Here is a 23,470-nt window from a genome sequence, read left to right as displayed (position 1 = left end):
AGGTGATGACAAAATGCTGATTTCTAAAGCATAGGATGAAGACCTTTGAATGGATTATTTTCAAAATCCACTCAAAGCTCGGGGGCTACAACCAATGGGTGCACCTTTGGTGCACCCATCGGCAGATTGGAAACCGTGCCACATAACAAACCTACGAGCTGGACCTAGAATCTTTGGGCTGATTGTTTCAAAATCAACTCAAAGATTGGGGGCTTGTGGGGGACAAATATCCCCCGGGTCCACTAGAAGGCAAGAAGGCCTCGTGAGAGGCTTTGGGTCAGTTACCTCGCAAGGCCATCCCTTCGTGGGCCAGGACAGAACTACTGGCAGAGTGGGCTGACCCAAGAAAGAAGCAAACTCAAGCCCAGGCAACCCGTCAGACTCGTGTGCTATCCGTAGTGCTCACCCGACTTTCCCGCGTGCAGCACCCTTGGATATCTGGGCGGGTTAGGGATAAGTCGGCAAGATTGTAGGAAGATCAATTCAGTCAGTTCAATATTACTTAGGATATACATAATCGTCACGTACGCATGTAGTGCCCCACGGTCGAGTATATAAGGCCTAGGGGGTACCCCATCATTTCGATCGACCATCTACCTACCTCATTAGCTTTTTCTCCATTCTGGAGATTTCACTTGTAACCTACCCCATAAAGATCCACACCAGGAAGTAGGGTATTATGCCTCTCCAAGCGGCCCGAACCTGCAGAAAATTGCCTGTCATCTCTCGTGTGTCTAGCACGAACCATTGAGCTACAGTCGACAGCACCGTCCTACCCAAAAGCACCACGAGGGGTAACCCCGGGTGTGCAGTCGGACTCTAAACACCGACAACAACCGATTTCGCCATATCCCCATTTTACTTTTCTTTGAAACCAGGATTCCTTGTATAATTTAATCCATCTCTTAGTTTTTTTTGAATCATTGAATTCATTATTCGACGTAGTCTAGCAACTCGTCTCAAATCCATAGTCAATCCTATTTTCGATAGGACCGGTTGACAATCTAAAAAAAAGACTGAGCCGAATTGAAATAGATCTTGATACGATCATGAGACTTGACAAATCGAGATTCTTTGCCAGAGTACGATTAACCTCTGGATTTGAAATCACTGCTTATATACCTGGTATTGGCCATAATTTACAAGAACATTCTGTAGTATTAGTAAGAGGAGGAAGGGTTAAGGATTTACCCAGTGTGAGATATCGCATTATTCGAGGAACCCTAGATGCTGTCGCAGTAAAGAATCGTCAACAAGGGCGTTCTAGTGCGTTGTAGAGATCCGTGAAAGGCAAAAGCCAGTAGCAATAAAGTATTCTACACCGTATGTATCGTATTTGTTGCATAAAATCCGTACGTAACCTGAGCCCGTGCCTTAAAAAAAGGGGAAGGATAACTTCGTTCCTCATTTCCATCGTCTTCCGAGAAGCATCTTCTCTCCGGATTATTAAGTTGTTCAACAAGGGCTGATATGGCGGATTGACTTAAAGAATATGGGATTCTCAGCTCGTGGATCTGTTCATTCATAGCATAGGGGTAGATTAAGCTTTAGAACAAGGATTTGCTCTATAACCCGGGAAAGGAAGCTTCTACGTGAAGTTAGCGAGACGGGTGGTGCCATTTATAGAAAAAGATTGGCTACAATAGCACTTTATGCGGGAGATTCTATTAGGAAGAAGCTTCTGGACGACTGTAACACCCTGAATTTGGGGGTATAATTTTTTTCTCTAATATCTACCAAATTCAGGTGTTACTCCTTTTCTCACCTCTATAGATTTCCCTCTCTCTTTACTTTAATAGAATTATGGGTTACTCATGTGAGAGATGTGCTATTTTCTTTAGAATATTAAAACCTAGGGGAGATATGAATGTTTGCATCATTTTTTAAATATAATTTTTGGTTTTGGTTGGTGCACATGTTTGAAATATTTGGATTTGAATTTGTGGTTTGATTTGATTTCCATACCGAAACTAAAAAGAAAAGGAATTAGAAATTCAAAGGAAAAAGGGAAAACCAATTCAGCCAAGCTAGCCCACCTCGGCCTAGTCCCATGCGCCCGCCCCCTCCCTAACAGGTGGCCCGGCCTATCAGCGCCAGCCCAGCCTCACTCGCCCGCGCCCCCTCTCACCCTCTGCCCGGTGGGGCCGATCTGTTGGCCCTGGTTCCCCTCGCATGTGCGCGCTCTCTCTTTGTATCACGGGCCCCATCCATCAGCGTCGTTGCCTGTCCACTCCGCACGCCCATGCCTCTACGCCATGGGCCGCCCTGTCAGCTCTGCCTTCCCCGTGAACCGCCGCTGACCCGCACGCATATGCACGCCGAGAAGTCCGACCACATCACCTGCCCCACTCGCCCTAGCTCCTTTTTGAGCCCCACCCGAACCCACTCTCTCTCCCCTGCTAGAGCTCGTCGGTGACTAGCGCCCGCCATGCCGGTCATCTAGGGCACCAGACGCTGCGCCAAGCCTCCTCGAGCGTCGTCCCGAGGTAAGGAACTCACTCCCGTGCTCTGGTTGCCTTAATTCTGCCCTGCCGTAGTTAATTTGTGCTCGCCGGAAATCAACCGCGCCAGTTTGCCGCACCCGCGCGGCGTCCGGCCGATTTATTCCTGTCCCGAGCCACGGTTGTGGTCCATAGCGTTCCCCTTCCCTCACTAGAGCTAGTCCGGGCTTTAGCACGCCTGATTCCCCCTCCCAGTGGCCGGGGTTTCTCGACGGCGTTATCTAGACCCGCCCGGAGCACTCCCTCCATCGTTCTCTCGTCCCCCGTCTGATTCTCGCGGTCGGAGCCCCGCAAGTGAGTTCGCCGACCTCCCTCACCAGTCCTGGCCAACCCCGGTGACCCCAGACCCCCCCGAGGCCATGTCTGCCCTGTCTTCGGCAGCCCCACCACAACGGACAGGAGTGGCGCCGGTCATCGCGCTATTAACACCTGGGTGCCTCACCTTAACCGTTCATTCTCGATCCAACAATCCAGATTGCCGGATACCGCTTCACGTGAGTGCGCCCTACCGCTGGGTCCCACGTGTCAGCTCGCTTTCCCCCATTCACTGACCTCCCTAGCTCGCGTGTCATCGCTAGCGCGTGCTCGCGCTCAGATCTGATCGGTCGTCGACCTGTGATCGGATGGTTGAGGACGCCTTGCACCCCTTCTCTTGGTTATTTTGTTAAAGAGCCCCTTGGTTTTCTGGAAATACAACCTGCAATCTTGTTTCTTGCGCTCAGACCCCCGGTTTCTTGCAGAGAAGCCCCTGGCCTTTATTTTAATCACAGAACTAGGTCTAATTTAGTGTTTTTGAATTCTAAAGCTTGTGAATTTCATATCTTTTGCATATGAACTTCAAATTGGGTGGTTCAAATTGCAAAATGTTCATAATATTATTCTCTACCTGTTTAAATTATAATCTTTCACTACTTGCATGTCTTAATTTTATGACTAGACAATAGGCTAATTTAAAGTGTTGGATTATTTATTAAAAGGAAAATAAAAAGGAAACACTAAGGAATAGTTAAGTGGTTAACTTTGTGAAATTAATCTAATGTAATATATGACCCCACACCTAGAGTAACTTTGGTAATTCATTAATATAGCTATAGTTAAGTTATGTAATCCACTGAGATAGGCAGTACTTAGAGAATAATAAACCTCTAGGTGTATTAATCTACCCTAGAACCTAGATTTCACTTTGGTGTTTATACTTTTCTATTGAACTTGTGTTCACTATGTTGCATATGTTTGGTGTACTGTTCCATTGTCATTTTCCCAAGTGTGTTGAATGAATGATTATTTTGCATAGACAACGATCAGTCCAAGGTTTTCGAGTGTGTTGCAGGAGACTTCCCTAAGCAGCAACCTGGTGAAGGCAAGTGTCCTCTGACCCATTATGTCCTACTTACTTTATAATTCACTGTCCCACATACCCTGAACAACCTAAGGATATACTAGTATTCTATTTTCCTATCCTTGTTTACCCTTTGGGAATTGGTTACTATGTTTAGTATCATGCTATTGCTTTACTTTAACCAATGAACATGATGAGAAACATTTATGATACGATCATGATATCTTGTTTATGATGATGAACTTGTGGTACTTTAGAGGACTCAGGCTGTTTCCTGAGTACCTCTCCGTAAGGATCTGTTTGCTGGATGACCACCCGGGAAAACAGTACAACCATGAAGGTGGAATGGGATACCCTTAGCTGATTAATTGGATGGGCTTGGGGTGTAGTTGGCTTTGCCATCGTGCCGTCAATGGGAGCCAGGGCATAGTGCATGCTCTGCTAAGGGTGAGTGCCTAGGTTCATTCAATTTGGTTTTGTTAGTCACCCACCTTAGGGAGGAGTACTGTGTTTCTACGACTAGCGAAACCTAATGAGCAACTACATACCAGGGGAATATTTTAAAGGCTACGTAGTGAAACCTTGTCGACTCACCTTGGTAGTGTTTGAGGGTTTGATCGACCCAAGGCAAAAAGGGATCACGACTCTGGGTAGAGTGTGCAACCTCTACTGAGTGTTAGAAACTGGTATATCAGCTGGGCTCGTGGTTATGAGCAGCCTTGGGAGCTCCTTTGATTAGAGTAACTCTAGTTAACTTTTATGATGATGATTAATGATAATGAATATCTTTATGGTATTTTGGTATATCCTCTTGGAGGGAGTGACACTTGGGTAATAACTTGGGTTTATTACTAAAACTTGGCTTCCTACTAGTAATAAATACCTGACCAACTAAAAGCAACTGCTTCAAGCTTAATCTCACATACAACTAGTCCACTTTAGCCAAACTGGACATTTGCTGAGTACGTTGATGTGTACTCACCCTACTTTAAAAACCATCCAAACCCCAGGTTGTTCCCACTGCAATCAGTGCTTAGGAGAAGATGAAGGCAACATAGAGAACTTTCAGGAGTTTCAAGACTTTGACAAGTTCTAGTTGAGTTTAGTGGCAAACCCCCAGTCAACTGCCTATGAAAGCCTTATCGTACTACGTTTCGTATCCGTACTTTGATCTATGTTAAGTTAATGACTCTGTAGATGTCTTGGACATCTTGATGTAATAAAGTACTATTTCTGCTTTTATTTTGAGCAATGTGTGATGATGTCCAACTATGTAATCGCTGTGTACGTGAGTTTCTGATCTTGGCACGTACATGGTTCGCATTCGGTTTGGCTTCCAAAACCGGGTGTGACAACGATGGGGCCCACTTGCCATCGTCTATGCACGACACGAAGTCTAGATAAGAGATTGGCGAACGGGGCCACGATGTCAATGACACATGGGTGTAGGAGAGCTGAGGACACGAGCGGATATGGCTGGGTATCGGGCCCCACCAATCAGTGTCAGGGCATGTGGCGGCTTCACGGGTGCGCGGCTGGGAGTGGGCCAGCAAGGGCCCATGTGACAAGGTTGGTTAGGGCGGTCTAGGTAGAATTAGCCCACAGGCTTCCTGACTTTTCTTTTTTTCTATTTTAGTTTTTCCTTCTTTCTATTTTCTTTATTCTAATTTAGTGTGAATTTTGAATTCCTCTTATGACTTTGGCAAATCAGATGCAACAACACAAAATATCAACATGAGATGCAATGATATAATTTTATTTGTTACTTATTTAATTCCCATATGCATAAGAAAGCAATAGATCATTCAATAAATCTAACAAGAACTTCTACTAAACCAACCTTCTAGGAAAAAACTACCTACTTCCTAAGACCATATTTTAAGGGTTTACACTCCTATAGTGCAGCGTAAAGGAAGAAGAGTGTGCCGATACAACAAACACACTTTGTTCTCATATATCAGCAACAACAACACGTGTGCTCCATAGCAACAACATCCATGGTATCCACCCGCAGGAATGAAATGCTATAGCATCTATGTGTTAGCCGCGTGCATAGAGAGAAATGGCGACAACATCTTAAATAATCACAACCCTAGCGAAAGAGGCAATGACTCAGATAATTCTCTGTAATGCGCTAGTCCTTCCGTATCTATGGACTCTTGCTAATGGGCTTTTATCCTAAACGTTCATTATCATTCTTATGGATCAAGATTATCTCTTGGGAATATATTCAATAATCTATCATTTATACTAGAGTTAGTTATCTATGCAACCGTTCTAGGCCTTTCAGTGTGTGACCCCTATAACACCCCTGGTGTTACTGTTACTAAAACTTGAGCATAACATCATAAGCATAGCATATCATGTGTTTGTCACACCTAGAATGCATTCACTAGGCAAAAAGTTCAAACAAGTTGTGTTGATATGACATTTTGTGAATAAAACCCTAGAGTAGGGTACTCAACCCTGGATTGGGTTTAATAGAGCAAACAAGGCCTAAATAAGAGAAAACTTCAAAATTCAATTGAAAAAGTCATAAAGTGTAACCATGGATGAACTTAAGTGGGATCCAAACCCTAAGAGTGCAAGAAACCCTAAATAGAACCCTGGAAAACCCTAGAGTTAAACCCTAGGGGGCTAAATGCAAAATTAGTGCACTTTTAGGCTGAAGTGCAAAAACCATGAAAGTAAGGTGTCTTAAGTTATATGGTTCACAATTATGAAGATTTGCAACCTAAATCTTGAGTTTTGGACTTATTTGCAAAAGAGCCCCACTCATATTCCAATTGCTTAAGTCTGAAATTAGTGATATTAGCTCAACTTTGGGGCCTTGTAACTTTCAAACCATAAGGGTTTTGCCCTAGGTCACCACATCAATTCTGTAGATCTATTAAAGGAGAACAACTTTGTTTTAGGGATGCAACACTGTTGTTATGAAAAATGTGAAGAAAAATACACCCAAAGATGGGCTGTCAAGCTGTCTGGAGACTGAACCTGGTCTGACAGTGTAATGAGGCAATCTTTGAACCCAGATTTGAACATGATCCAGCGCAAGTTTGGGCATGGTCCCCATAGCAAGATTGCAGTTGGTTAATTGGGATATAACTTTGATGCAGTGGGATGATGGGGTTGTCACATGAAATGAGGAGAAAAGTGGCTCTGATTTTGCTATGACAGACTGACTGCATGGTAATCACCATGGTACAATGAACGTGGCGGATCAAGTTCAGAGAACCTTGCCGCCGACGAGCCGCGCGTAGATTCGTGCCTTCGCCGTCTTGATTCGTGCTCGGATCGGTTGGATAACGCTTGGGATTGAGTAAATATCATCGCCGTGGATATCTTCCGACCAATAGTTTACTCCGGCCACCGTACCGAGTTTGCCACGGTCGCTTCGGATGAGCTCGCCGGTGACAGCCGCTTCACGGCCTTGCGCCACATACCTGGGCACATTCACCGCATCGCCGTGACTCACTTCGGCTGTCTGATCATCACCGGTGAGGGCTGCCACGGTAGATGCCACGAATTCCTTACGCTAGTGACCTCCCACTCCTCCGACCGTCGCGCGTCGTCGTCCGATTCAATGGACACCGCTCTTGCCTACTATAAATTGAGGCCACCGTGAGCTCCGTAGGGTAGTCAAGCACCAAGCCACCCAAACCGTGCCCTCAATCGATCATCAGAGAGCTTCAATTTTGAATTTCCCCCAAATCTCTCAAGAATGCCGCAGAAAAGACCTCGCTGTGGCCAGCCCAATTTAGGTCCAATCTCGCCCACTGCATTCTTGTTTTGGCACCCTTGCTTGCTCTTGATGCTCACCGACCCGTCCAATTGAGCTAGAACCTCATAGATCACCGGGAACGCGCTGGATTGCCCGTGGTGCTTGCGGTCACCGTGGACAGGGCGTTGTAGGGCTTCAATCCAGAAATTAGTTGAGTGAAAACATTTGTTAAGGTTCGAATTAGGTTCCAGTCGTCAGGGAGCACCGGTCTTGACGTAACCCGACCAGTAGTGGCTCGCCGGAGCTCGGCTCCCCGCCAATCACCGTCGTGGACTGAGTGTTGTGAACAGATAGAACTTGAGGTGTGTTTGTGTGAGGTGTCAGTGACTGAGTTAATAGTGCCGCGACCCCACTTTAGGTTATTCAAGAAGCCAGGGTTGTTCTTGCAAAAGTCGACGCGGGCGCGCGCGCGGGCGCGTTTCTTTTGTTATTGGGCTGACTTGGGCCCGATTCGGTCCAATACTATTCACAGTTTTTCTTTTTCCTTTTCTACCAGAGCTAAAACAATTCCATAAAATTGTAGAAAAATGCTAAAAATGCAAGACCAATTTTTCTAGATTTCTAATTTTCTATAGAATTTAATAAAAATAGTTTTAGGATTTTTAATCCAAACAGGAAATTATAGAGTATTTAAAACAGCTCAAGACCTTGCTTCTGGATTTTTAGAAAATAAATAATAAATCCAAAATTCACTAAATTTTTAGGATAATCTCTAAATAATATTTAGAAGCCTTGGGTAGAGTTTGGTATGATTTGGACCTTGTTTGATACTTAGAACCCAAAACCCCACCCCCTTGCCGTGTGAACTCCATTACGGACTCCAGAAACCATAGGTTCTCAGAGAACCGTGAAGGAAAATTGTACTCAAGACTTTAGATAACAAACTTCTATTATTTTTGCATCTTCATGAGCACTACATGAGCATTCATTATTATACTAGGCTATATATAGCAAACGAAGAAGAAGTTGAAGTCGAAGAAGAAAGAACTTCATCACCACCACCACCTGAAGAACATCAGGCAGGCGGCTGTTTCTATTTTGATATCTGTGGGACCGAGCCTGATTCACCAGTAGAACAAGGCAAGCCCCGATGCATTTGCCACCTCCTTGTCTGAGTCGATTAAGGACCGTGTCGATGTAGGCTTGATGACCGAGGACCCTTTAACTGGTCACATGCCTTGTCATGGGTAAGCTTTGCCTCGGGCAGACTAATACCAGAATAAGATAACACACAATGGGCGTAGAGAGATGGCGAGAGTAGCGTGTACCCTCCGTGGCAAGAGGCTGGACGATGGTGTATCTGTGCTCTCGATTGGCGTGAACCTGATCTGGTCTTAAGAACCCTAGTGGCGAGTTGACCAATGCAAGGGTTAAGTGCTACATATGTCGTGTGATTGGAGATCCTCAGCTGAGTATAATCGATTCGGATCGCCGTAACTTCGCGGACATGAAGACTTGGTCACTGACCTATACGTATAAATCTAGTAAAGATGAAGGGTTGTTAAGAAATTGGCTAGTGTAGGTCAAGTGATTGAACTAGGGTAGAAAGAACTCTAGATACAGGTAATCTTACTTAACCTAACAATTAAAATTGGATTTTTAAGGATCCACTTTAGTAAGCATTTCTGCAAACAGAGTCATTGATTATTGATGAGCCTTACCTTGAATCCCTTAAGGCCAGCATATCCTTGAGAGTCTTTTACTTTGTCGGGTAAGTCTTGCGAAAGTACACTTCGTACTTAGGGCTTTGTCCCATGTTGTTTTAGGTGAGGAAGCGACAAACTTTTGTTGCTTCTGTTCAAGGGTGCTACCCAAAGAAGAGCACCAAGACTAGAGCTGCCGGAGGGAAGGCCCTCCGTTAAAAACTTTTACTGTCTATTTGGGGAGGAGTTTTTGCCTCCCATGGTTTGTAATAATAATACTCTGCACTCGTATATTATGTTCTGGTCTGTAAATATTTAACTTTGTCTTACTTTTCAAATAAAAGTAAGTTATTGTAACTTCTTCCGCACTTCCGCATCTCCGATGAATTGTAATGTCTGCGTGATGGGTAAAACGCTCTTGGGAAGGTAAGGAATTCAGATACCGAGCTCTGCAGGGTTGTCTGAGGTCCGTTGGACAAGGACAACTGTAGGTGGGCCTAGTGACTTGGGAGGTTCTGTCACAGCTAGTATCGGAGCGAAGCCCATCTCTACAGATATTATGAGACACCTTCAAAAACAATTTTCAAAGACTTATCTAGAAAATTTCTTCCCTTCTTACGTAAGTATCTCTGAAGAGTTTATTTTAAAGACCAGATAGTAAGAGTGCAATGTATAGAAGGTGTGAATCAACTAAGGTTGATTCTATAATTACACATGCATCATGCTAAAAACTATGCTAATAAGATTTTCCCCTCATGGAGATATGCCGCCGCGCATGAGAAAGACTGCGCACAAGTCTACCGGGCCGTTTGGCGTACCCCGTCATCAGCTTGCCCCACAACATGAAGATAGTAGCAGTGGTAGTAACGATCCAATCGGGGATCTAGAAGCACAAGTTGATCAGCTTCGATCAGAACTCTGACATAGGAACGATCTATGGGCCGCGGATGGTGAAAGAATCAATGAATTGAGCACAGAAATCCGCCACCTGCAAGACCAACTAGCGGATCGGGATCTAGCGCTCGACTGGGTTGTGAACTCTCGTTCACTAGCTTGGGCAAAGGAAGCTAGAGCTCGAGCCCACGTGGAAGAGCTTAGCTCAGCTGTTGATAACTTGCAGGTTTACTGTAATACATTACATGAAGAAGTTCATGTGTTGTATTCACAATTGCACCCAAATGTCCCTGCGAATCCTATTAGGATGGGAGCCAGACCATCTGTAGCAGCAGGAGAAGCCTTTGGAGGAGAACTGGACCTTTTCAGGCCCCCTCCTTCAATTAATTTGGTCGACCAGTGGTCTCCTACACCTGACAGCGAGGCTACCAAAAGCGACAAGAAGCAGGAGTAGTATAGTATAGAAGTAGTAGTAGTGTGTAATAGGTAATGTAATCCTGTTGTATATACGAGTCTGTAACATTACCTTTTTCAGTAATGTGAAATGGATGGTTTGTTCTGGCATATCATATTTCTTCAAATGTTCTTTGCCTCAGATGCCATCTAAGACTCGTGCACAGGATGGGGCGGGCACCTCCCGTGGGTGGGAAGCAACTCCGAATCCACCCCCAGTACCTCCAACGCTAGCCGAGGCCATCGCTGCCTTGGTTAATGCCACAACTGACAACACCCGTTTCCTGCAAGAGATGGCAGGGCAACAGATGCAGCAACAAGGCGGGCGGGCATATCCGCAAGGCCCCCATGAAACATCCTATCTGGATTTCTCCGAGACATGCCCTCCATTGTTTGTCAAAGCAGAAGACCCTCTGGAAGCGGATGAATGGATCTGCGTTATTGAACAGAAGTTCGGGCTTCTTCGGTGCACGGAGAATCAAAAGCCCCTATTCGCAGCACAACAATTGCGTGGCCCTGCCAGTACGTGGTGGGGAAATTTTGTTGCCGTTCAGCCGGCCGGTCATCAAATCACATGGGATGAGTTCAAGTTGGCCTTCAGAGAGCATTATATACCTGAAGGAGTCCTCCATATGAAGCAGGAGGAGTTTATGAAGCTTAAGCAAGGCGGGGATATTGTCACTCAGTATCTCAATAAATTCAACCACTTATCCCAATACGCAATCGATCAAGTCAACACGGATATAAAGAAGAGGAATTGTTTCATGAGAGGCTTGAATGATCGAATGCAAAGAAAGATGGCCACCTGCATCGATCTTTCTTATGGAAGGGCTGTCAGCACGACGCTGGCAGTAGAAGCCAAATATGCTAGCTCCGGAAAATCAAAGAGGAATGGAGTCAACAAGCCCAACCAGAGGCCTGAGAAAAGACAAAGGTTGGTTATCCGACCTTTCAATCACTACTACAGATCATGCTATATGAGACGCTTATGAAGTGTCCAATTTTGATGGAGTCACAAAAGATGTCCCACATTTAAGATGGTTATAAACCGTCTTAAAAGATATTATATAAGACAGTTTTAATTTATAATCGTCTAAAAAAGGTATTTGTTTAAGTCATTTTGTCCGATAAACCGTCTGAAAAAGGTATTTGTTTAAGTTATTTCGTCCGATAAACCGTCTTGAATTAGGTTTTTTTAAGACACTGCTTCTAAAGAATCGTAGAGAATACAAACATTAAAAGTCATAAAGTATTTATCAAACCGTCTCGAATATCCTACAATAATGTCGATTACAATATGAAAACCATCTTATTTAGGTGACTAATAATGGACGTTTTAGAAACCGTCTTATTTAGGAGACTGATATTAGACATTTTGGTAACCGTCTTATTAAGATTTAAACGAAATGACTTACACGGCAGTACATTCTTCAATTTATAATCATTTTTTCAGATATCATGTTATAATAATTTAAAGAGAAATATACATACACATATATTGAACAACATTATAATTAATATAATATAAATAAGTACCATTCAATATATCATAAATAAACATTGTCAAACAATGCATACATAAGTGTACTCTAAATCTAAACTAAAATACAATTGTTTGCACTAATGTTAAGCCTAACTTTATATGAATTAAAGTCTCCACACTTTTGCGACCACCAAATTTGAATTCTATTCTATGTATTCCTATACAACAAATAGGAGAAAACTAGACATAGCAAAAAGCTCCAAGCACCACGTGGATGGTCTCAAAGCTGCCCTTGTGCTTCTCCCTGTTCTTGATGACTCCTACACGCCCGGTGTTCCTCCCACCAGTCACCATGACCACATTGCCGACGTCAAACTTGATGAAGTCCATGATCTTGTTGGTCTCCAGATCGATCTTGATGGTGTCGTTGGCCTTGATGAGCGGGTCGGGGTAGCGGGAGATAAGTCATTGGTAGAAAACTTGATGAAGACCATAGCAAAAAGCTCCAAGAAGTTCCATATGCCACAAAGTCTTTACAAATATGTAACAATGTAGGGACAAAGGGAGATAAGTCATGCCCAAAATATTATTTTTTGTAATAAATTAAAGAAATGAAATGCTACTAGAACAATTTTTTTTCAGAGGGGAAAACAACAAATAATAAAGAATTAGCTGCAATCCCTACCTCCAGGCATGATGCCCATCCCTCCAACAATACATGCAGTCGTGTTAGCCACCAAATTGCCGTAAAGATTAGGCGTAACCTACAAAAAAAGATTGAAACCCACAGGTAATCCTAATCCATGGTGTATTTGCAAAGAAGCATTCGAGAAAATTAGAGAAGCAGAAAAGAAATGTGATGACGAATAGAAAAGACGTTCAGCAAGCACATGCTTTATATATTGCATCAATACCAATTTCCGTTCCTTAGGAACAATGGGATTTCAGTCAGTCCAATATATGTTTGATTGTTTTCATATATGTTTGATTCCCGGCAGATGTGGACCAGCGCCTCCATTGCTTCGTACAGTTGCTGATACACTTTCTTTTCTTCCATCTTTTTAGCTCTTTCCTGCCTTCTCTGCATCAATTCAGAGTTCAGACTATATATCGAACAAAGGTTTCAAACCACAACGAGCATTGGCTTGGCCATTGGTTAGAGAACATCCTATACAGTCCCTGGTGGAAAACAAACAAACTATTGATTCAATGGGCTAAGACTCTGAGCAGACACACTGAAACCCAGTACAATACTGAGACCAATCATCACAGAGAACTCACCGTATCAGCTTCGACAAGAGACTCGAGCAGCTCCTGTTCCATACTTGGATTGGCCCGTCTCATCACTTTCCACCCATCCGTCAGAGAGATGGTCTTGAAATCCCCGATGACCATCCGGACACAGGCGAGCGCAAGGCGGGGCGCGTCACACAGCCTGGCAAGCTGCAGCATGTCTACCACGTTGTCAGGAGCGAGGAAGCCCCTCTCGAGTTGGTCGACGCAGACCGTCTTCAGAGACGGCACCGAGAAGACGTGGGAGAGTACAAGCAAATGCAGAGCGTGCTCCTTCATCTGTTCCTGCTCAAACCTTCACCAAACAAATAAATCAGTGCATCTGTTTCTCACTGAAAGATGCACGCACACATCAAAAGTCATCATCATCAGAAGAAGAATCTGCACTGTCTTCATCAACTTCAGTCACTGTAAACTGTTTGGGATGAAATATGATCTTTAGAGAATTAGAGGACAGTGAACTATCTACACGAATGAGTAGATAGCATCCATACCGTGAAGAGTAGAGAAATCTAATGAAGACACGGACTGCTTCCGAAGGCACATACAGCACTTTGGTATGTATAAATTCAACATTTTTTAGCAATACCTTTGCTGTATAATGTTGGATTGAAAAGGAAGCTTGAGTTAAAAGGAAAATTAAATAAAGTTAAGTAACCCAACTCTAACTAAAGTTTTGAGATGCCTAACGGTTGTTCGGAGACCAAAGGTAAACCTATTCACAATTGAAGTTTTGAGTTTCTTGTAGTGTTGGATTAAAAAACAAGCTTGAAACTTAAAAGGGAAAACTAAAATAAAAGTTAAGTACCTAACTCCAACTAAAAATTTGATATGTCTGGTGCAATGTTTGGGTTCAAATGGTAAACCTGTCGACATTTGACAGTGAAGTTTTGAGAATGTTAAATCAATCGAGTAGCTTGCAAACATAGTGTAGGGGAAGGTGGAAGAAAGTACTTGGCTGCAGAACCGCTGAGCTTAGCAACATCCTCTTCTATTTTAGAGAGGACTTCCTTCCGCTTGTCATCAGCAGCATTGAGAAACTCCTTCACAAGAGGATTCAAGCTTGGCACAAGCCCAGCCTACACAGCAACAAATGAACAGAATGCATCAGATCCAGAATTCATCAACTTGATTCCAAAGCGATTTCGCTTGGCTTTATAACCAACCTCTGAAGTCAGGTGGCCCTTTGTATCCCAGCTGGTGCCACACTTCTCATTAATGAACTTGACAAAGTCATCCAAGTCCCGGCCACCATCATAATCTTCACCGGCTTTGTTTCCCTTAGGATAGAACTTCAATGTAGGGAAACCAGAAACACCATATCTGCAGAGGTATATTATTATTAAAGATGCTGTGAACATCCATATCTGTCAAACGACGAGAGAATCACTTCTGTGATTCATGAGGAAATTTTTTCATCACAATCGCAATATAAGAAAATCCAGTGGTGTTAAACTAAAGGCTGAAAGCTAATGTGCATAACAACCACTGAAATAGACAAGTCAGAATGCATACTTTTCAGCCAAGTCAGTGTGCTTGTCAGCATCAAGATTGGCAATCACAATACCGTCGTCCTGCTTGAAAACTGAAGCCAGCTTCTCATAAATCTAAATTCAAGTACATGTTCAGTCCACAAAAAAATGAAGACCGCTGCAATAATTTGGAAATTTTCAAGCTAATACTCTACTAACCGGAGCAAGATGCTTGTAGTGACCACACCTGTAAACAGAAGGGTCAACAATGCAGTTCAATTTCAGTAAAGTAGCGTGATGGAAATAATTTAGGTGGACATAAGTTGAACATGATAACCAACCATGGGGCATAAAACTCAACAAGGACATCTTTGGTTTCATCAAGGACAATTGAGTCAAAGGTCTCTGAAGTCAGAACCACGACGCTTGAAGGAATGGCAGCTATCTTGACATTGGTACCTGAAACAATGTGCATTAGTTGACAACAGCCGATTCTTCAACAGGTAGCACTTGATAGGACTTCAATCAAAATAAAGATAACATCATGTGCATAAAACATAATTAATTGAGGAGCTTTTGCATGATAGCAAATGGCTTACGGGCTTATTCATAGCAAAAACAAACTACTCACCACAAAGGTTAGTTGGAGGTTATTTGGCTGTGTTTCTCATCGGCCCTCTCAAACGACGTCTCCACCTCGTCGGGCGCCACAATCTGGATCGACACCTAGCCCTATGTACTACATGCTGAAACTTGGAGAAAAAACTAGATGCATATGTGATGTCCATCAAATATATGAAAGTAGGATGATATCATTCTAAATTACCATTATATATCTCATAAATAAGCATTGTCAAATAGCTCATGCATAAGTGTACTCTATATCCAAACTAAAATACTAATTGACAAACTTGGTAATCAATTGTTTGCGCTATCGCTGTTTCTAACTAAATATATATGAAATCAAGTCCCCACACTGGTGCGGCAATTCCATCTTTTCCTGTACAACAAATACAACACAATAATTATTAGTTAGACACATATGAACACCTCACAATGTGGCATATGATGTACAAGGTTATATGAATGTAACATCTTACCTAGGAAGCCATGCTAGATTTAGTTATATGAAGCACCGTCAACCCTGCATGATCCACCAATGTCTATCACCTCATTCATGAAGAAGTCGAGCAACCGTTCTCGGACATTTTCTATCTCATCAGGCAATAATGGACAGGTTGCAAAACCAGCACGACCCTTGAAAAACATAAACCATGTAAATAATTATAACGTCATATTGCATAGGTTTGAGTAAAATAGAATTCAGACTATAAAAACATCCTGAGGATATCGATCACGGTCCAAACTAAGATTATCCACAAAGGATAACATGTGGTACATCACATATTGTCCGCAAAGCATACTGCCAGGTGGTTGTATGTGTGCCTAAAACATGTGATTCATAAGGAACATATCCAGCGGGAATGTCTAATTATGTCTTGCTAATAATTTCAAGTTAAGGACATGATTACCTGAAAATGTTTCCATATAACTGTGCGACCAAAATTCTTGTTATGGCGACCTTTTTTGTCGACATAAGCACCAAAAGCCCTACAATAATGGTGACTAACGGTGTAAGTAACAATTGAAATATAGAGCAAAATAGAATTATGATAAAGGTAATACCCACTCATCGAATAGCTTCTTAATACTATAGCAGCTAAGGGATTGGTAACCTTTGGAGTCAATATTGTACACTGTATTCCATTTTGGAAAATAACTAACATGGCCCAATGGTAACTGAAATGAGGAAGATAGAACATTAAGATACAGATTAATAAACTATAGAGTGTTATTAGTGCTAGGCCTTACCCTTCCTGGCAAACAACAAATATGCACTCCTTGTCCTGCTGAGCAAGCAATGCTTTCACAATGTATGCTTCGACTTCATCAGCCTCTTCATTGATTCTGTTTAAAATGATCATCTCTGGATCTAAAAAGCCAACTATGCCTCTGTATTTGTCTATCTTCCTCATGCATCTATTAAAAGAATAGTTAGATTAAAAACAAAAAGTAGACACTTATAGGAAATGGTGGATCTCACTCACAACATCCAACTCCGATGTAAGGATATGTCAAGGGCAAGATCGTTGTAGATGTGAAATACATCACTGAATTCTACTGCATAGACCCCAGATTTTTCAAGAAAATCATGTTCTTCGTATCGTACCATGAAGTGTGTGGCACTTTTTCTTCGAGATGTTGGTGTGGTCATAACAAAATACCATTTGTGGAAATATTGGCTCTGTTTACCCATCCTCTTAAGAAATGCACTAGATACTAAAGGCTGCCCTAGCACAAATTGTTTATTATTTTGAACTGATGGTGGAGATCGTTGATGAAAGGGGGGAGTCCAAAGGGGATCAAGACCATCATCTTCTATGTTTTTCTGTTGTGAATTTTTTTGCTCCTTCTCTTTGCTTTTGTTATGTTTTTTATGCTTATGTTTCCTCTTCTTGCTGACATTGGAGGCACTATGTGTGACATCTATATCCTCGGTACCCATTGTTGGTGTTGGCATTTTGTCCTTTTCAGGTGTGTGATGGAGTACCTGAGGCGATGTGTGTGGGACTTGTTGAGGCTTTGCATGAACTGTTGTTTCCTATGTAAAATTCAGAAACAAGTACATGGCATTAACCAAGTTTTGAATAACAATAACAAGTTCATCAGGTTGAAGTTAGCAAAGTGTACCTCTGCTAGTTGTATGCCTGACTTAGGCCATAACACAAATGAATTTTTGGCTTCGCCAAGAGTGAACATATCACCACCAGTGATAGGTATAGGGAGTGGAAATTCCAAGAAGTTGTCAAACACAAAATCAACCTGCACTTTTGTGTGGTCATCTCGCCGCTCAATCCCATGGACGGTTACAACATCCTTTGGAGGGTAAGCCTGCCCTCTAGCGACCACAAAATATTGCGGACCTATCTGCACCACCAACTTGTATTTCATCACCTCCTGAAATGTTAAACATAGGAAGAATTAAGGGAAAGTGCAGAATATTAGTGGCACATTGATTTTGTTATCTGATAAGTCATATGTGCTGCAAGTAGATGAAGTTACTTGTAATGTGTCAACTGAATGATGTGTTGCATGGTCTGGTGTATCAACAAATTTTGAAGATGAGCAACTCTCAGAATTGTTTAATCGACGCTCCATACTCTGACACAGGGCTGTCAGTTTCTCAAACTTGGCCTCGTACTCATCCACAAACCTCTTGACATATTCTTTTGTTGTTCTACGTTTCTTCTTACGAGGGCCATCACCTTGAGCAAGACCCATCCCTAAACCCACATAAGCACTCACTCCTGTTGTCCTCCCTGGATGATTACTCCCTATTGCTGTTGCAAGTATGTCCATATTATCCAATGGTGTAAAGGTACCAGCTACTGACTTTTCATTTAGATATACCTGAAAAACAATTTTATGTGTGAATCAAATAGGGTAAGAAAATTAAATGGACAAGTTATGTGTGGAGAGGAACATTACAATTTTCTTTATGATTGGATGCGACTCTGTTATGTTCACATCGCCAGAAGGATTCCTCGCCCTTGCCCAATCCTTATGACGACCATCTGGCATGTCTTGAAATGGAATAGATTTACCCTCAGTTAATGCTTGTGCATCTTCCTTTGCCCATTTTCTCTTTTGTACAGTATAGCTTCGCCGACCTAGTTTTTGACGAAACTTATTCATGCTTTGGCTTTTCTTGCCCTTTTCTCCTAGAACAATATACTCATCAGAGGTAACCCACTTCACAAAGTCTGGCCACCACTCTTTCTTGAGTTCTGGATAGTACTCAAATGGAGTTTTGTCCTTCTTGACATAATTTATATTTAGTTTCCACTTGAAATCCTTCCATGCATGGCATGTACGAATAAAAGGAAAATAAATCATAAATCCCAAGAAATGATGCAAACAGGATCAAACAATCTCGAGAAGTCAATCCTTACTCATAGATTTCAAAGCGACCTTCTTCACACTGAGGGTATGGGTTTCATCCCTTGGCATGACAAATTTCTTTGACACATCCTCCCATAGGTTTGATTTTACCACTGTAGGCACTTTTCGCCAATCCTTTATCCTAATATCAACACGCATGCGTGCTATATAACCATAATAGCTTGAGAATTCATTGACATGTTTTACCGGTGACTAGGCAATCCCATTTTTATCAAACGTAAGATGACGAGGACCTCCTTTTTCTAGCTTCTTGCATTTGGCGTGACCTTGTTTCGTTCTATGCCTGGCAGAAGTACAAGAACCTTTTTCGACAATGTCCTCTGAATGCAAGCTAGTGGAACATGAGCTACTTGTGGACCTAGAGGTTTTTGAAGTTGATGACCCAGATGTATCAGAAGATGACTCATAACTCATTTGTTCCTATTGAATTAGCACCATCAGTACCCATTGTACATAAATATATTCGAAAACAATATTGGCATTAGCAGCATCAAAGAATACTATGTAAACCGAAGCAAAACTCATCAAAGAATACTATGTAAACCGAAGCAAAACTCTATGCACGCTCAAAGAAAACACCATGGGGAAGCCATCTAAAGTGTATCCATTTCTACTTGTTCACTTCGACTTTTAATCTCATCACATTTGTGTCAGATGTAAATAAAGGTGTATCCATTGTACAAAAAATATGTTAAGTATATGAATATGAATACAGATCATTAAACTATATTGATACACTATTAGTACTTCTACCTTAGCAAATGTGCAAGAGACATGTTACATTTGAACTCAATTCTAAAAATTCGAAATACATTAGCAGATAGCAGATAGCTAATCCTACATGGATCTTGCCTGGGAGTTCTGGGCGCCGCGCTGGGGGCACTGAAGACGACGGATCTTGCCTCTCAGCCTCGGCGATGGGCGTCGGACGCAGGAGATGGCAGGGACGTAGGGGCGCCTAGAGCTCGCAGCGGCGGTTCACGGGCACGAGACGAGGGGAGGACGCGGGCCGCCTGGATCTCGCACCGGCGGTACGCGCGCGGGCGCGGGACTCAGGGAGGGACGTAGGGGCGACGGTACGTGCGCGGGCGCGGGACTCGGGGAGGGACGCAGGGGCGAGACGAGGGAGGACGACGACGTGGGACTCGGGGAGGGACACAGGGGCGGCGGTATGCGCGCGGGCGCGGGACTCGGGGAGGGACGCAGGGGCGAGACGAGGGAGGACGACGGCGTGGGACTCGGGGAGGGACGACGCGGGATGAGGGGAGGACGACGGCGCGGGATAACGAGGGGAGGACGCGGGCGCGGGACGAGGGGAGGAAGCCGAGATCTTGGAGCCTGGACGCGGATAGCCGAACACGGGGAGGGACGCAGATAGCCTAATACGTGCTGGAACCCTAATGCAATGTGGAATTGGGAATTGGTGATAGGTGGAGTCACATTTTTCTGTTTATTAGAATATACGTATATAGATAGAAATTATAATAAGCAGCGATTCAGAATAATAAGTAGTCGTTAATATATAGAAATTAGAACAATAATAATTTACATTAAGTCCAAACTAATTCCATATCTATGACCATATTATCTAAACTACTCATATTACTAAAGAGGTCATAATCTTCTTCGTCATTTACATTTTCAACACCAACAATTCTTCTTTTCCCCCTGAGCACCACTCGATGATGCCTGTTTGCAAGATCATCGATATAGAAAACTTTGCATGCTTTGCAAGAATAAATGGATCATCCTTGTAAGCGTCTCGTCTAAAATCTATAGTGGTAACCCCATATTTTGGGTCAACGACAACACCTTTAGGGTTGAACCACTTACAAAGAAAAACAACTTGTTTGAAAAGTGTGTAGTCCAACTCCCAGATGTGTTCTAATTGTCCATAATATGTGTCCTTCCTTAGATATGACAATTTTTTATTGCGATCAAACACCTCAGTTATCGCGTCGTTGCAAACTCCACTATTTTGTCGGGTGCTTTTACCATCTTGTTGTACTGTGTAGAAAGTGTATCCATTAATGTCGTAACTCTGCCATGTCGCTACGATGGACGAGGGTCCCTGTGCCAACCGTTTCACAGTGTCATTCTTTGGTACCTTGTTTTCACACCGCTTTTGAAACCAATCACAAAACTCTTTGTTATGGAGCCTCACAATGTCTTCGTCCACCATTTCTGGGTTTTTCTTTCTCAATCGTTTCTTGTGTTTGTCAATGTACTTTGAAACATCTTCAGTAGATTGAAGGATCAAGAAATGAGCTTTATGGAGCAATTCTTGATCTGGTATCTCTGTGCTCAATCCAAGTCCCCCTTGCCCTTTAAGTCTTCCCTCATGGTGTGACAGTGGAAGGCCAATCGGTGCCACCTCATCCATGTAGTCCACACAGAAATCGATGACACTCTCAATTACATAACTTTCTGCAATAGAACCCTCCCGGCGTGCCTTATTCCGAACAAAGCTTTTCAAGATTCCCATGAACCTTTCGATCGGATACATGTAATGTAAGAAATGCGGCCCACAAATCTTAGCCTCTTCAACTAGATGCACAGTCATATGTACCATGATGTCGAAGAATGAAGGTGGGAAGTACATCTCAAGTTGGCATAAACTTTGAACCAATTCCCTTTGTAAGTTGTCAAGGGCTTCAATATCTAGCACCTTTGAATTTATTTCATTAAAGAAATAGCATAATCTAATGACAGTATCTCGTATTTTGATATTCTTGAAAGACCCACGGAGGACCACGGAGAGGATCTGTGTCATTAAAACATGGCAGTCATGAGTTTTCATACCTTACAGTTTTAGGTCTTTATTTGACACGAGCCTTCTAATATTTGCTGAATAAGCAGATGGAACTTTCACATCATGTAACAGATGAAAAACTTTAATTTTTTCCTCCTTGGTCAGAGTATACCATTCCTAGGGGTTTTCAATGTTCAGCTCATCAAGGTCACACTGGCCGTTGGTGTTGTCCTTAGTTTTCCCTTTTATGTTAAAAATTGTACCAATCAAAGCTTCACACACATTCTTCTCAATATGCATAAGATCAAGACAATGACGCACACTTAGATCGCGCCAATAAGGTAACCTCCAAAATATGGATTTTTTCTTCCAAATTCCAGACAATGCTAAATTGTGTTTCCCGAACTTATTTTCAATGTCCTTCACACTCTCATAAACCACATGTCCAGACCTGCGTGATGGAGCCTTTTCATTTTCAATACTCCCATCAAATGCATCAACATTCTTTCGGTATGGATGATTTCTGCGTCACCTACGATGTCCCAGGTATACAATTTTTCTACTGTTTTTTAGATAACGACTATTTGTATTCTCTTGACAAATATAGCACGCTTTGTATCCCTGAGTGGATAATCCTACAATGTTTCCAAGGCCTTTATAGTCATGGATGGTACAAAAAGCAAGGCCCTCAAGTTAAAATATTCTTTCTTACAAGCATCCCAAACTGCAACACCAGTTTCCCATAGCTTCAACAAGTCTTGTACCAACGACTCAAGATACACATCAATATCATTGCCCGGCTGTTTTGGTCCAGGGATCAATACTGACAACATGATGTACTTCCGTTTAATACATAACCAAGGTGGTAGGTTATATATGCTTAATAATACTGGCCATGTGCTATGGGTAGTGGTCATATTGCCAAATGGATTCATACCATCGGTGCTGAGAGCGAATCGGATATTCCGTGATTCTTTTGCAAATATTATATACTTATTATCAATTTCTCTCCATTGTGAAGCATTTGCAGGGTGCCTCAACTTTCCATCCTTCTTACGTTCGTCAGCATGCCAACGCAAAAGTTTTGCACTTGCTGGATTAGCAAAAAGTCTTTCTAATCGAGGTATCACAGGGAAGTACCAGAAAACCTTTGTAGGAATCTTTTTCTTCTCATTGGTGCCCAATTCCTCTAGGTTATCAATCTTCTTGTAGCGTGATGTGTCACATGTTGTACATGATATGTTGTTCTTATGCTTTCCCCAATATATAATGCAATCATTGGGGCAAACATGTATTTTCTCATATTTCAACTCAATGGGACACAAAATCTTCTTTGCTTTAGTTGTGCTTCGTGGCACCATATTCCCTTTAGGCAGCTTGTCTGCTAAAAAATTTAACAAATCTGTAAAGCTCTTATCACTCCATCCACTAGCCACCTTGAATCGTAGAAGTTCAGTAGTAAAACTCAGTCGATTATCACTGCTTCCCGGATATCATGGTGTCTCACGCTCTCGAACTAGTATCTCACGTACTTGTGATGCTTGAGCCTCACTCAAATTATGAGTTACAGTAACATCATGTATCATGTATTCCAGATGATCGATGGGCACATGAACAATCGTCGCGTCCGCAAAATGACTTTTTGTATCTTGGATATGCACACAATGGTCATTCGCCTCATTAGTATCCATAGGACCGCCATTAGTATCTAAATGACCCTTAGTGTTTCCATTGTTATCACCAATAGAACATTCGCCATGATTTGTCCAGCATGTGTACCTGATGTAAAACCACGCATTATCAAGTGTCCGAGGATTACACGTGTGTCGATAATCG

The 23,470-nt window shown here is 42.6% G+C and overlaps 2 protein-coding genes and 1 long non-coding RNA gene across 3 annotated transcripts; all 3 read right to left on the bottom strand.

The window, feature by feature from the left end:
- Positions 1-12,125: 12,125 nt before the first annotated feature.
- Positions 12,126-14,187, bottom strand: LOC103655387 (BTB/POZ and TAZ domain-containing protein 3-like). Its single transcript, XM_020551854.1, has 3 exons — positions 13,376-14,187; positions 12,780-13,175; positions 12,126-12,625 (listed from the first exon to the last, which is right to left on the bottom strand). Exons 1-2 carry the CDS (start codon positions 13,664-13,666, stop codon positions 13,002-13,004), a joined length of 465 nt encoding a protein of 154 aa, XP_020407443.1. The 5' UTR covers positions 13,667-14,187; the 3' UTR covers positions 12,126-12,625; positions 12,780-13,001.
- An 84-nt stretch (positions 14,188-14,271) lies between these two features.
- Positions 14,272-15,337, bottom strand: LOC103653491 (protein disulfide isomerase-like 2-1). The gene is made up of 5 exons (XM_008680385.2): positions 15,201-15,337; positions 15,079-15,106; positions 14,903-14,994; positions 14,554-14,710; positions 14,272-14,466 (listed from the first exon to the last, which is right to left on the bottom strand). Exons 1-5 carry the CDS (start codon positions 15,332-15,334, stop codon positions 14,287-14,289), a joined length of 591 nt encoding a protein of 196 aa, XP_008678607.1. The 5' UTR covers positions 15,335-15,337; the 3' UTR covers positions 14,272-14,286.
- Positions 15,338-15,959: 622 nt separating this feature from the next.
- LOC103653490 (uncharacterized) lies at positions 15,960-16,640 on the bottom strand. The gene is made up of 3 exons (XR_002268749.2): positions 16,550-16,640; positions 16,392-16,470; positions 15,960-16,305 (listed from the first exon to the last, which is right to left on the bottom strand). It is a non-coding gene; the product is annotated as an uncharacterized lncRNA (long non-coding RNA).
- Between the last annotated feature and the right edge of the window lie 6,830 nt (positions 16,641-23,470).

The sequence above is a fragment of the Zea mays genome, chromosome 4 (assembly GCF_902167145.1).
Source record: "Zea mays cultivar B73 chromosome 4, Zm-B73-REFERENCE-NAM-5.0, whole genome shotgun sequence".
Classification (NCBI taxonomy): Eukaryota; Viridiplantae; Streptophyta; class Magnoliopsida; order Poales; family Poaceae; genus Zea; species Zea mays.
Note: the sequence above shows the minus strand (reverse complement) of the source record. Positions and strands in the feature narration are given on the sequence as shown.

Excerpts from the sequence above, each read along its gene's own strand:
- LOC103653491 (XM_008680385.2), bottom strand. The coding sequence starts at position 15,334 with ATGCACATTGTTTCAGGTACCAATGTCAAGATAGCTGCCATTCCTTCA. Across the intron at positions 15,107-15,200 it reads GTTGAGTTTTATGCCCCATG|GTGTGGTCACTACAAGCATC; the intron begins GTTGGTTATCAT and ends TTCTGTTTACAG. Across the intron at positions 14,467-14,553 it reads AGGGCCACCTGACTTCAGAG|GCTGGGCTTGTGCCAAGCTT; the intron begins GTTGGTTATAAA and ends GTTGCTGTGTAG.
- LOC103655387 (XM_020551854.1), bottom strand. The coding sequence starts at position 13,666 with ATGAAGGAGCACGCTCTGCATTTGCTTGTACTCTCCCACGTCTTCTCG. Across the intron at positions 13,176-13,375 it reads CTCTTGTCGAAGCTGATACG|AGAAGGCAGGAAAGAGCTAA; the intron begins GTGAGTTCTCTG and ends GAATTGATGCAG.